The sequence below is a fragment of the Calypte anna genome, chromosome 27, assembly GCF_003957555.1.
Source record: "Calypte anna isolate BGI_N300 chromosome 27, bCalAnn1_v1.p, whole genome shotgun sequence".
NCBI classification, from domain to species: Eukaryota; Metazoa; Chordata; class Aves; order Apodiformes; family Trochilidae; genus Calypte; species Calypte anna.
This window is the reverse complement of record NC_044272.1, coordinates 2346151-2360672: the sequence shown is the minus strand read 5'-3', so window position 1 is coordinate 2360672 and position 14522 is coordinate 2346151. Positions and strand designations below refer to the sequence as shown.

The 14522-nt window shown below is 46.3% G+C and overlaps 1 protein-coding gene across 1 annotated transcript in view; it reads left to right on the top strand.

The window, feature by feature from the left end:
- The window catches only part of TANC2 (tetratricopeptide repeat, ankyrin repeat and coiled-coil containing 2), a 162303-nt gene that overhangs the window by 137104 nt on the left and 10677 nt on the right, over nucleotides 1–14522 (top strand). Inside the window, exons 15-21 of the mRNA XM_030466043.1 lie at nucleotides 268–390; nucleotides 1055–1291; nucleotides 2810–2995; nucleotides 4756–4849; nucleotides 10119–10252; nucleotides 10749–10872; nucleotides 14173–14348. Coding sequence (XP_030321903.1) covers nucleotides 268–390; nucleotides 1055–1291; nucleotides 2810–2995; nucleotides 4756–4849; nucleotides 10119–10252; nucleotides 10749–10872; nucleotides 14173–14348 — 1074 coding nt within the window. The remainder of the gene's footprint in view (nucleotides 1–267; nucleotides 391–1054; nucleotides 1292–2809; nucleotides 2996–4755; nucleotides 4850–10118; nucleotides 10253–10748; nucleotides 10873–14172; nucleotides 14349–14522) is intronic.

The window sequence follows — 14522 nt, the reverse complement described above, 5'->3', positions numbered from 1 at the left end:
TTTTCTGGGGGTGTTGCATGGATTCAGGCTGCTCACAGTTTAATCCTGCCACTCCAAGCCCCTGGAGGTGGCTGCAGTACTTTTGCAAGTTATTTCCTACAAGTTTATTAATTCACTGCAAAGGTCAGATGTGGCAAATTGTCACATTATCTTGTGTTTAGCTGTTACTGACTGCAAACTTCAGAGAGTCCAAAGACCCAGGAGGATCTGCCCAAGGTATTGGAGGGTGTTTGTAAGCTTGCATCTAAGTTGTCTTTTCTTTTTTAGGGGCTGAGTAAAAAAGTTGGGGTATCTTCCTCCATCCTGCAAGGGCTTTGGATCTCCTACAGTACTGAAGGTCTCTCGATGGCTTTGGCATCCCTGAGAAATCTGTACACCCCAAACATAAAGGTACTGGAGGAAAAGAGCTGGGGTGGCTCAGAGCCCTGATGGGAAGCTCCAGAAATGCTCCTGTGTTTTCTGGAGCTGATGTCATGGCCATGGGATTTGGACTTGGTCTTTGAGGTTTTTTCCACCATTAATGATTCTACGTTTTTTTTACCATCTGGGATGATCCCTCAAGTCTTCTATGTTGACCTGGGATCTCCTTTTAATCACAGTGAGTGAATAGTGTATTTGGGAGCATTCAAAATGGTTCACTTGGATTTCTCTTCCCCAGAGGTGTGGGATGTGGCAGCTGCTGTTGGAATTGGACAGCCCCATGCAGGGCTCTGCCTCTAGGCAGCACCAAACCCAACAGCACCAGCCAGTTCAGGCCCCATGTAAGGATGAACGTGGTGGCCTCAGGGACTTCATCTCTACAGCAAGAAGGATTTCAGACATTGATAAAAATTTCAAGTTGTCAGCTGGAAGGATGCTTGCCTCAGCTTCTTTGCATAAATGCCTGAAATGGGACCATATTTTGGCAGATGTTTTTACTGAGCGTTTCATGTCCTTTGCTGTTGGATTGGAAGCATTCAGAATTCTCTGATCTGAATTCTTGTGTTGCCTTGAAAATGAACTTAATGTCTCTCCACAAGACTCATCTCACAGGAGCTCTTCTTGCCCCGTGCAGGTCAGTCGGTTGCTGATTTTAGGAGGTGCAAACGTGAACTATCGGACTGAAGTTCTGAACAATGCTCCCATTTTGTGTGTCCAATCTCACCTGGGTTACACAGAGATGGTGGCTTTGCTCTTGGAGTTTGGGGCCAACGTAGATGCTGCATCAGAAAGTGGCCTGACCCCCCTTGGCTATGCAGCTGCTGCTGGGTTCCTAAGTATTGTGGTGCTGCTGTGCAAGAAACGGGCTAAGGTAAAGTGACCACATCCCTCAGAAAGCTGATTTAAACTCTTCCATGGTTGTGCCAGGCAGGGCACAAGCTGCAGCTGGGATGCAAAGTTCTTGCTAAAGCAGCAAGATGATCCTCCAGCAGATGAAGGTGGGATTGTGCTGCTGTGAAAAGGCAGCAGCTTTGAGCATCTCACGTTAACACCAAAGCTTAGGAGCTCACAAGGGTCTGGAATCAGGATTCCAGGCTGAGGTAGGAGCTGCCTAATCCCAGAAAAAATTCTTGGGGAGAAGTCCTTGAACATCACCAGGTTAAAATGGCAACGTTGCTTTTGCAGCATGGAGCATTCTTTAAATAGCTCCTTGAGAAACATTTTTCCAAAACTTCCATCAGGCTTGCCCTAGAAAAATACCCTTTGTTTAGCTTTGTGGTGAGTGTTTGGAGTTCTAATTACATATAATGAGTCAAGTTCAAATATTTTGTTGAAGAAGAAAACTCTGCTGATTTTTGAAGTGGAGCCTCCTGGAAGCAATTTGTGGGTTCTCTATAAGTTTAGCTTCAGTTCAAAAAGGAAAATATGGGTTTGTATAGTTTTGGTATGAAAGTCAGGATGACTGAGAGATCTGTTTAGATCTTGCTGTGTTGTCTGTAATAATGTGAAGGCAAAAAATAATTCTGCTTTTGTTGGGCTGCTTTGAGAGAGTGGTGACTCTGACACTTGTTGGTAAGAAGCAGCTTTCTGTCTCAAAGAGGAATATTTGGGCTACACAATGCAGTGCAGAAGTCTTTCCTCTCTCAGTTTTCCTTGAGAAATAAGCTGAGAAAGGAGAAATATTAATAACTTATTAATACAAATGTGTTATAAGTATTTTATATGTATTCTAGAACTAAATATATTAATATATATATTAATATAATTATTTCTCATTAGAAATGAGACTTACTATGTCATGTCCTCTTTTCTCCAAGTTGCTGGTATTGTGATAGGGCACAGAAATCCCAGCTGATTTATTCAGTTCAAGCTGTGCCCTGTCCTGAAAAGCCAACCAAAAAAGTTCCTACAGGGCTACTAAATGCCATCTCTGTTTCTTCCTGACTTCTGCCTGCCCTGGGCTTGTGTTTTATGCTTTTGGCTGCAGGCTGAGGCACTTCTGCCTCTCTCAAAAGAAGGAAATGGCATGTGGAAAACAAGTTGGGTTTTGCTTGGGGCTTTGGGTGAAGGAGATGATAGCAATGTGAATGATTTCAACCCACAAGAAAACACAGTTGCTGGACTTTGGGATGCAAGATGCACTTGCAGCCTTTGAGTCTGAAAAGAGCTGAAAAAATAATGGTGATTTCCCCAAAGCAAACACTTCTCACCAAGAGGATGCTTCGGCCTGGGGAAGAGCTCTAGGAGTGGCTGTTCTCTGGTGGTGGGAGGGCTAGTGCTCCAGAAAACTGCACAGAGGGCCCATTATTTTGAAATAGGGGTTGAAAATTACAAAGAAAGAAATGTTGGTTTGCCCATGGTTCAGCTCATCCTCTCACCTCTTCCCCAGGTGGATCATTTGGACAAGAACGGTCAGTGCGCGCTGGTTCACGCTGCTCTCAGAGGACACTTGGAGGTGGTGAAGTTCTTGATCCAATGTGACTGGACCATGGCTGGGCAGCAGCAGGGAGTGTTCAAGAAGAGCCACGCCATCCAGCAAGCTCTGATTGCTGCAGCCAGCATGGGTTACACTGAGGTAGGACCTGCTAGCACATCACTGCTGCTCTGGAGTGGGAAACATTGGCCACTGACCAAAGAGGGGCTGGGAGGCAGAGTTCATACCTCTCTCCTATTCTTCTTCCCCTTCTCATCCCAGGCAGCAGGGCTCAGAGATGCCTTGGCAAACCCTGTGGGCTGGTGTCCAAGAGAGGAAGTGTAACAAACCTTTGAGCTGTTGAAGTAAACCTTTAAGCACGGGTGAATAAACAGTGTGTTACTTACACTGCTCTTCCAGCCCTGTCAAGGGAGTGTGGGACCACAGAGTTTTGGACTGTACATCCCAGAGGAGAAGAGTCAGAGAGCTTCCTCCTGTTGTAGAATCCCAGACTGAGGAGCTGATTAATGAGAGCTGGGAAATTCCTGTTAGCTGAGTGACTCTGAGTTGGGCCAATTAGAAGCAGATGTGACTTCAGAACTCTAAAGATCTGCACACTGAGGACATAATTTGTAACAGGGCACAGCTTTTAAATGGGAATTTCCCCCAAATAACACTGGTCACCTTTATAAGTTAGAGAAAGGAGCTGGGGGGTTGTTTAATATTTCTGTTCTACCATGAAAGGTTCATGGCTGCCTTTGGAAAATACTGTTTTGATGTGCTGGCAGTCATAGGAGATGCAAGCTCATGATTAATTTGCTCTTTGCCTCCAACTTCAGTGGTAAAACAAGTATTTAACATGTTTATAAAGTGACCTTAATCCCTGGTGGAACCCTGCTGGAGTCCTTGCTGTGATACACCCATGTATAACTGTACCAGATGTAACTTTACTCTTCAGGGAGGCAACAAGAGGTCCCCTGAGCAGACCAGCACCCACCTGGGGGTCACCTGAGAGCACAGGGAGGTTTAGCTGATGCCACCCCATCAAGGCAGCACCATACACTCAAGGCACCTCATGGGCATCACTGGCAAGACATGGAAAATGACACCAAATTCTCTCTGTTCCCACAGAGAGGTGCAGGCAGCAGAGCAGGCAGGGTTCTCCTCCAGGTACTCAAAAAATGCTGACCAGAGCCCAGCAGATAATTGTTTCTCCTAGAATGAAGAAACCATTTTCATCCTGCAATCACTAAAGTAAAATCTTCATTTTCCTCTAAGCCTCTTGCTTTCTCACATCATTGGATGCAAACACTGAAAATTTTCTGCCACTTCTCAGTCAATTAAGTCATTTAATTTACCCTTTAAAAAGTTAATTTGCTTCTCTGGGGTTTCAAGCACCCGCAGCTGGAAGAAAGATAGTGAAAGTCTTGAAGGTACTTTCAGAATCTATTAGTTCCTCTCAAACAAACACCATTTTTAAGGGGCTGCTCATCTTGGCTGGAGCATCAGCTCATGAAAAGAGTAACTGCCCCATTGCATCACTTGTCCCAGCAGTAAAAGAAGATGATCATAGTCACAGGAACCCCCCCAGTGGGAACTGGTGCCAATGGACACAGTTGGGTTTCTGATGGACACTGTGAGGTTTCCTCACTGGTGACAGCAGCTGGGGATGAATCCTCTGCCCACACTGGGTCAGCTGCAGCAGGACAGACACAGTGATGAGAAGCTGCTTCTGCAAAGGCTCATTCTGTACAGGGCAGCAGGTTCAGTGATTGATCCTCCAGAAGAGTTTTTACTAGAGCTCAGGGTGCCAAGCAGAGCTTGTTCCTTTTCCTTGGTGGATTCAGAGCAGCTCGTGTGAAGATGTCAGCATTTCATATATGACATCCAAGCTTGGGAGCTGACGTGTCATTTTGTTTCAGATTGTCTCCTACCTGCTTGATCTGCCAGAAAAAGATGAAGAAGAGGTGGAGCGAGCACAGATCAACAGCTTTGACAGCCTTTGGGGAGAGACAGGTGATTTCTGTAGATGCTGTAGGTTCTTGCATATTTCTGTTTGTGTTTTTGGGTTCTCCATCACCTGATACATCCCTGTTCCTGGTGGTGGTTTGATGAAAGGAGAAGGGTCAGTTCCTGGAATGTCATTTCAGGTGATTAACCAGTGCCAGGCTGGAGCTTGCACTCAGTTTAAGTCAAACAGAGAAGTTTGGGGTATGAAAATCCTGAACCTCTGGTGCTCCTGACACTTCCCATGCAGCATCTCTGACAACCAGACACTTAATTTCTCTAAAACATCTCCCATTAAGTGAGATGGGCACAAAATTCTCCTTTTCTCTCTTGATACTGGGCATATTTATCCAAAGCATCTCCCTGTTTCTCTCTCCCCTTCCCTTTTACACCATGACTGTTTCATTATCTGTGGATTTTCTGAAAACTTCCCTTCGTTTAGCACCTGGGAAAGAAAAAGTCCTTGTGTGCTGTACTGGTTCTTTATATCAATGGGTGGGATCCAGAAGCCCTGCTTGCCTCATTTCTGCCAAAAAAAAAATCAGCCTTTCACCCCCTCCACCCCACGGGTACTCATCACACTATCATCTCCATTTCTTGAGCTACTCAAACTTGGAATTGTTAGCTTTTAGCTCCAGTGACCTCGTAAATATTACCCACTGTCATTTGTACTCAGCTCACTAATCTGCTTGCATCACTGGTAATGTTCCTGTCAAGTTGATCCACCAAGGTAATGTTCCTGTCTGAGTAACAGAGCACTGCTTTTGATCCTGTCAGCTTTGTTTAAAAATGACACAATCCAAGGGCACAGAGAGGGGCTGGTGTCTGGCTCAGGGCTGGGTTGGGTTGGTTCTGGTTAGAAGGATGGGGCCAGGGGGCAGCTGGGATGTGTTTTAAGCTGATTTGTGTGCTCTACATTTGAAAATGGAGCCTTGTAATGAATGGAGTCTTACCAGAAGGTCTTGCCCCTGAGCTTTAAAGGTCAGAGATAGAGGGATGAGTTGTCCCAGCAAGGAGCCAGGCAGGTGGCCAGGATGCCCTGGGCCACTCCTGGGGCACTGGGGATTGAGTTGGCTCCTGCACAGACCTGAGTGCAAGGGCCTTGTGCTGTTATTAGCAGAACTGAGGGCAATGTGTACAAATAAGCAATTTAAAAGTGCCTCTAGGATGTCATGGGAAAAGAAAGAAGTTGGATATGGAATTAGTCAAATGCAATGACTGAGCCTTGGTAATAGATCAGCAGCTTTGCTCCCAATGAGCCCACAGCTTGCAGTGGTGACCACACCAGAGACACCTCACACCAAGTGTTCTCTGGTCCTTGGGGCCTGAGGACTGTCTGGGAAGGAGGGTGGTGATGCTCACACCTTCAGAATGGGCTCAGAAGCCACTGAGATGTCTCCCAGCAGTCTGGCCACATGGGCAGTGTCAATATTAAAGACATTCTCCTTGGGATCAGGTAGTCCTGAGTTGTCCAAATGAATGTGGTGAAGCCTGGTATAAAGCCACAGGGGATTTGGAGCTGGTGTCCAGCTCAGCCCATCCCTGGAGCTCTGCAGGTCACACTGTCCTGCTTTCTGACCTGCTCAGCCCTCCAGTCTGAGAGCCAAGCACCTTGCTCTTCTCCCTGATAAAATCCAGCTCTTCCCTTTCCTTTTCCTTTGTGTCCTGAGCAGCTCTGCTGGTCCCAGCTTGCCCATTGCCTTGAGGACTCCTTCATCTCTCTTGTCCCCCTTCCCATAGCTCTTCCCCACAACAGTGCCAGAAGCTGGGCTCATACAGGCATCTGCAAGTTCAAGAGGAGTTTCTGAGTAACTGGGGCAGCTGGTAACAGGGATTTAGGGTGAGGAGTCAGCTCAAAGGAATACTCATTTATTCCATTACAGTTGTGATAGGTAAGATGGGAAAGCAAACCAAAAGAAATCCAAGCACCAAATCCAGCAGTCTTTTCTCCTGTTTCTGTTGGTTCTCAAGACTCCTTTTCACATTGTTTTATTATTCTTTTCCCAAAAGTAAATAGTGAGTGTAGGTAAATTTCAAGACTAATGCAGGCTTCCACCTAAAAATAACCATCAGCTTGAAAAATCTGAATCATGCTTTGTTTTTTTTTGATACTTGTTGCTCATGTGTCTGATCTTCTGCAGGGCTGCCTGCCTGGCTTGGTGCTGTCAGTCTGATCTCATCCAAATGGTACTGCCAAGTTACATCATAAGTTTAGGAATTGCTGACAGCAAACTATAGCCAACTCCAGATGGAATATTTTCCCCTAGGACAAGACTTAATAGCAAAACCCAGCACAAAAGTATCTGAGTCACTTGTAAGAACTTCATCAGAGTTGGAGGTGCAAAGACTGACTCCATCAAACTGTGTTTGTCGTGTTGCCAGGCTGTGAAACAGATACACGTGCCATGAAGGAGCAACTTAATGATTCCTTCTCCAGATAAAGCTTTTCTCTAAAAAAAAAAAAACCAAACCAAACCAAACTAGGAGTGCTCTGCAGAACCAGAGGCAGAATGTGCCATGGCAGATCCCTGGTGCTGGAGACTGTGGTTTGTCTGATGCTGATTGACAGAGCACGTCCACACCTGAGACTTGTCTCAGGTTTTCTTTGAGTTGTGTTTTGAGAATTGCAGCAACTCTTCCATAGTGTTTAGGCCAAGATGTTGTTATTGCATGGTGATTTGTTCTCCTGGCACTACATCCTCATGGAAAAACTGCAAAATGAGCATTCCTGTTTTCCATCCCAGGATCCCAAGTCGCTGCTTCATGGCTGGACTTGGTGGACTCGCCTTGTTCATGCTGGAGCTCTCTGGCAGATAGTAAAACTTCAAACAAAACTATTTCCATTGCCTCTCATCACCTCTCCTTGGCTTTTTGAGTCTCCTTTCAGCACACAGGAACATCCGTGCCTTGTGTCATGGGTGTTTTGGAGACCAGTGGCTGGTGATGTCAGAAGCAAATTGATGACTCCATCTGAGGAGTGGCAAAAGGTTTAAATAAGCAGCTACTTCTGGAACCTGGGGTAGTTCTATTGAGATTGTGGGTTTGGAAAGTTGAACACCAGCCACAGGAAAGTGCTCTGGGCTTGGGGTTGTCAGAAATGGCTTTGGTTAGAAGGCTGGAGACACGGGTGAGGCACCTGCATGCAGAGCAGCAGCCAACTGTCCAGCTTGTTCCAGTTAGAGGGACCACAGGGATTGTCTACTGCAATCTCCTGATCAGAGCACAGGCACTGGTGGGGTCTGGGTGGACCTACCTTGGTGGTTTGGTCTCCCAGGATCCAGCTGGACTGAGCTCCTTTCACCCCTCAGAGAGTTTCCCTGTTTCTGAGGGTAGGTGCTTAGGATTCTGTGGTACCCAAGATGAGCTTGGGTGGGTTGGGTGCAGCAGGCAGCAAACCCAAGTTGTCAGTTTGGGACTTTCTTGACCCAGCAGGGTCTGACTGCTCAGTAACACAGAAACTTTTGCATTACCCTTGAGTTGGAGCTGTGAAGGACAAGCTGGAGCTACATCCCTGCACCAGTTGCTTTGACCTTGAGGAGCAGAGTAGCTCCTGGAGTAGTACCAGGACATGTCAGGCCAGGTGGAGTGGATTGCAGGGCAAAGAGGAGAAGTGTGTGGCTGTGGATCAGATCATTCCGTTTCAGTAAAGAACATTTCATGGTGAGCACCGAAGACTTGGTGATTTACAGTGACAGTGTCATTTACAGTGTTTTCATTGTTGCAACCAGAAGTCATTTTGACATGAAATACCTCAAACTAACCTGCAACCTTTCGAAGGCTTAGGTTTAGAAATAGAACCCAAAAAACCCTTTGTGCTGATCCCTCTGCTGTGCACATCACACACAGTCCTCCTTCTATATCTGGAGCTTACGTTTAAAACCCACATGGATCTGATTATAGATCCTGCAGTATGTTCTGCTGGTGGCAGCAAGAGGATTTTTCTTTTAACTCTTGGTGTCTCTCAAGCCCAAGAGAAGAAAACTCAGCCATAACATGGAACAGAATAGAGAATTAATCAAATCCCCCAACATTAGCAGGGTTGCAGTTGGAAACCCATCAACACCTTGTAGTCAGCCATCCCACAGAACTGTACTTCAGAGAGAAAGCAAGCAGCATCAGTTAGAAATAGACTCCCACCTTCTGCTCAAACTCCTACCAGAAGCAGCAGAGCATCGAGGCAGAGGAGCTGTGCTGGAGCACACAGAACGTCAAGGAGGGGAGGGAGGAACCAAAAAGTCTAAAATTAATACCAGAGATGAGGCAAAGGCAGGTCCTGCACTTGGAACTATTTTTGGATTGAAGGTGTCTTCTAACCCAGCTCTACTTTCGGAATTACCAGAGCTCATATTGTCAGGGAGAGAGCTGTCAGGTGTTACTTCTACCCACCTGTAGTGCTGGAAATGAGGGATAATTTTGGTTTTGCACAAAGCCTCTTACTGGTAGGATCAGTCCTGGCCAGAAAGAAAGCCCTGAGTTATCATTTTTCTTGGAGAACAGGTGAACATATTCATACACTGCTTTCCAGTGAAGCTACCCTGGTTCCAGAGATCTACAGGCTAACGTGGGGTGTTAAAAATGAAGTCCCTCCATCAGAATTGTGCTGCTCTTTGCTTGTTGAGACAGAGAAAAGGCACACGTCATGCAGTGGCAGGCAATGATCTTTTGGTGCCTCCAGCTCCATCCCTGGCTTGCTCTCTTGTAGTCATGGTGGGACAAGTCAAGGGCAGGTTGCAGGAGGTCTTGTCAGGACAGCACATACCTGAAGACCTGGGGTTTCTCAGGACATTGCCTCCCCACTCACACATACTCAGTCTTGCAGCCTGTGGCTTTTGCAGTAAGGAATCTGTGGGAGGCCCAAGGGGAAGTGACAAGGGTTTCGTGTGACACGACTCTCCATTTCTGTACAGCAAGACCCTGACCCTCAGTCACACCGATTGCCTGTGGATTATTTCCTGTTTAGCACTGTTCTCACCCTGTTTCACTGCAACTTGCAGAAATAATTGTCCCAGTCACCTCCTTTCCATAACCTTAGGAGATCTTTCAGGGAAGAGGTGACCTTTGAAGTGAACTAAAATGACGAGCAAGAGCTAGAACTGAACTGATCCAACCCGTTTCCTTTGCTCGTTTCGTGAGGTACATTTGGCATTTCAGGCACTGAAATACCCACTTTAATCACCAAATCACTTTGATACCCAGCAGAACAGCCTCTCTCTGGATAGGAAAGAGGCTTCGTGGAGACTGTGGCTCCTTCCCTTGACTGCTTTTCTCTCTCCTGCAGCTCTGACAGCAGCAGCTGGGCGTGGGAAGCTGGAGGTCTGCAGGCTCCTCCTGGAGCAGGGAGCTGCGGTGGCACAGCCCAACCGCCGCGGGGTGGTTCCGCTCTTCAGCGCCGTGAGACAGGGCCACTGGCAGGTGAGAGAGTTCCTCCTGTTGGTAGGATGGCCTCAAGGTCAGCCCATCCCTTCTGTCTTACTGAAAGAGGGGTGGAAAAGACAAAGCCCAACTCCTCTAGGCAATGATCACAGTGAGAAGTGATATTGATGCTTCAGACACCCAGAGCTCTCGAAGGGAAGACCTCCTGTGTCTTGGGGAAGCAGATGGGATGTTCTTAACTCAAAAGGGTCATTCTTCCTGTCCTTATAATTCTGATGCTTCTCCTGTGCCCTGATGTTGCAGCAGTAATCCCAGGGGACACCATGCCTTGTGGGGGTGAGGTTTCCAATCTGGGGGACTGCTACTCTGGGGTTTCTTCTCAGCTGGGTCTTGACATACAACTCATGTTCTCAGCTGGGTTCTCTACATATGACATTTGTCTCTCCATACAACGTGTGTTCCCAGCCAGGTCTCTCCATACAATGTGTGTTCCCAGCACCCCACACAACCTGTGCTCTTGCTTTGTGTGTTGCAGATTGTAGATCTCTTGCTGACACACGGTGCTGATGTGAACATGGCAGACAAGCAGGGGAGGACACCACTGATGATGGCTGCATCTGAGGGACATCTGGGCACAGTGGAGTTCCTACTTGCACAAGGTTAGAGCACGTGCTTGGAAATGTGTTGGAGGTGGGCCAGGGAGCACTGTGTCCCACACAGGTGGAGTTGGTAATGTCAGGGTGTGGGGATTGTAACCCCAGTGTTGGAGCAGATGGTGGGAGAGGTTCTCAGCACCATACCCAGCTTTTTGGGGAACAGGATACTTGTAGCTGTTTAGTTTGTTGTTTGTGTTTGGTGTTCACAGCCTCCAAACCACACGCTTGAGTTTAGCTTTGAGCACTGAGTTAAGAGTAATCCCTTGAACCATGCTTAGAGCTTGTCCCTTAGACAAAAAAAAATCAACAAGTGAGGTAACTGAACCATCAACATCACCATGGGAGAGGCAGACAAGGCTCAACCACAGGACCAGAACTTGGGACATGTTTAACACTTCCATTTTCAGTGCTAGGATTTTTGACCACACTTTTGACACCAACAGAAGGGTAAGACCCCAACACAGGCAAGGATTTGGTGTGTTCATTGAAACTAAACCAGGAGTGTTTTGAAGAACATGTCTCAGTTTTACTCATTCCTGCTGTACATGGTTGAGGTGAGTCAGAACAACTTGCTGCCTGCAGCCTGGGTGAACACAGTTCTGATTTCTGCAGTTCCTGAAATACTTCTTTTTTTCTTTTTTTTTTCTTTTGACAAATAGCCAATGTTTGTTTGATTTGTTTGGATTGTATTTTCCTTTATTTCTTTTTTTGTTGTTGTTAGTAATAGCATTTAATTCTTGTATTGTTATTTGATATTTTTATTCCAGGTAAGATCCCTCTTTGGGAAGGGATATTTTCTTCATATCGTAAGTGACTGTGTCTGACCTCAGCCAAAATGTGAGACACTTGAATATTTTACATAGCAGTTGTAAGAACATTTTTTTCACTGTAAAATTGCCAGGCTTCCCAGAACAAGTTTCTCATTGCCTGTCTGGCTATCCTGAGCCCACAGGCCAGCAGGATCTTTGCAGTTTGGTACTGTAACCCATAGGCATGTGACAAAGATCCAGTTGAGGCATGAGTTTCTTATGAATTAATTCAGTTGATTCTTTTCTGATGTGCTGTTTTTTTAAAAAATTCAAATTGACATTCTGCTTGTTTGAGTTCTACCGAGGCCCTTTTTGCAGTTTAACTGAAACTGTTTTAAAGACTTAAAATAAGAGATTTTTTTTTATTATTATTGGGTTTTTTTGTTCTCAGACTTGAGAACTCTGCCTGTCACTTAAGACTGATTCAGTAAAGAATGAAAATACCAGATAATCTGATCTTGGCTTTGGGATCACCAGCACATGCATGTAGTGTTTCCCTGGCTCTTTGGACACTGAGAGTGTAACAAGTCAAAAATACAAAAATCTTTTTTACTTTCAAAGTAAAAATCTTCTCAGTGGCTTAATAAATGCCACAAAATGTGCTGTAACACATGGTCCTGAAAAGTTAGCTCAAGCCTGGGCAGAGTACAGTGATACGTGGTATATTTTAATTAAAATGGCTTTGACAGTCCTGTTTAATGTTTCATTAAAATCAAAGTGTGTGAATCATAAGCCATGAGCATTAATTAGTGTGTTGCAAAGGAAATCTCATTTGACTGTACTTGATTATCACAGTCAGCATTCGTAAACACTTTTTATTAACAGAGTTGCAGGCATCGATCAATTTGAAACCCCAGTTTTTAGAGTTCCTTGCTGCTCTCACTTAACACTCAGGAGTAACAGATGTGTAAACAGGCAGCTAAGCTCTCCAAGGAGCAGCTCTGCTGAAGCTGAGGTTCATATGGATCTGGGTTACACAAAGCAAAATCATTCTTGTTGCTCATTCCCTTTGGACTCCTTGGTTCTGAATCTCCCTGCGAGAAGGGAAACCACGTGGGTGCTGCTCCTTGCTGTCAGTCTTTTGTCTTTGACACATGACATTGGTCTTGTCCCCACGAGGCTGGCCCTGAAGCCAGTCTGGGAGCTCTGGCTGGAGGTTTCTGAATGTCTACTGAGCAAATATTCACATGTTGTGCTCCTCCACAAAAAGCTGTGCAAGCTGGAAGACCTTTGGTGTGAGGGTGCTGAGCCCCTGGGTGCCCAGGATGCCCAGAGAAGCTGTGGCTGCCCCATCCCTGGCAGTGTTGAAGGTTGGATGAGGCTTGGAGCACCCTGGGCTGGTGGGAGGTGTCCCTGGCCATGGCAGGAGTGGCACTGGATGAGCTTTAAGGTCCCTCCAACCCAAACCAGTCTGGGATTTGTCAGTTTGCTGTCACCTGTGTGCTCACCACGCTCAGCTGGATGAACGGGAAGGGTCGAGGAATTCACATTCCTCCCCTGCTTGCTGAGCATTTTGGAGCCAGTGAAGATGTCCTGCTGGGAGTTTACCTACATGAGTTCAGAGTTTACCTACATGAGGAAAATCCTGCAGCAGCAATTCATCCCAGCCTGCTGGCAGGAGCATCCTGCAGGTAGCAGCAGTTCCTCGAAGGAGCAGAGCTGGGACAGATCTCACGCATGCTCCAGAGCCAGAGCCAGAGCCCTGCCTCTGCCATGGCAACAGGAGTTGTCCCCATGCCACGAAGAGGAGTGTTCACTTCATGCTGCTGCTCACATCTCCTGTGTATCCATATGCTGTGTGAAGCAATGCTGACCCGTTGGTGTGGCAGGATTTCTTCATCCAAGAAAATGTCAAGTCCCTCTCTCCCTGGCTTGCAGTCGGCAGTTTATCCCACAACTGTTGTATTTATATTGGGTGAAGTTCAGGGAGAAATACTGCTGGAAATTGTGTCAAGTTGGGTAAGGGCAGGGGAGCGAAGAGGGAAAAAATACATGGGGTTTTTTTTTAGAAGAACTGAGCTGAATCCACTTGGTTCCCCTTGGTACACCATCACCTGCTGGAGCAGCAAGATGATCTTCGTTTCATCTCTGACTGGCACAGGCTGGAATGCATTTTGATTAAAAAAAAGAAAAAAAAGGAAGAAAACAAACAAAACTAACAAACAGTTTATAAGGAAGATTGATGTCTGAGATGAGTGATGTCATACCCACCCTGCTGCTCAGAAGATGTTTGCCAGAAAAGCCTACAGAGCTAGGTGCAAAAAAGTTGACAGCTTGGTGGGAATAAACTCATTTGCCATGGTTCCTGTTGGTGGATTTGAAGTTGCCCTGGAGGGTGGGACCTGTGGTGAGAGAAATGGTAATGAAGTAATTAATAATTATGGACATAGCTCTCGGAAAACAAGCTGTTGTGTCATCACTAAGTAGATGGTTTGTTGTTATCACAGTGCTCAACACCAGAGAGCCCCAAATGAACTGATGCTTGTTCTTTCAGGTGCCTCCATTGCCCTAATGGACAAAGAGGGTTTGACAGCCCTCAGCTGGGCTTGTCTGAAGGGACATCTCCCCGTGGTGCGTTCCCTGGTGGAGAACGGGGCTGCCACTGACCACGCGGATAAGAACGGACGCACCCCGCTGGACCTGGCAGCTTTTTATGGAGATGCAGAGGTGGTAAGTGCCATAACAGGTGGAGAAGAAGACAGCCAGTTGATGTAAAAGCCTTCAAATAGTACAGTTCAGCTTGAGGTAGCAATAAGCATATAGAGTCCTGGTCTTACATATGTGTAGGTGCTTCCCTAGAGGACAACACGTGAAAACACTGAGCCCTCGGACCCTACAGAGGTG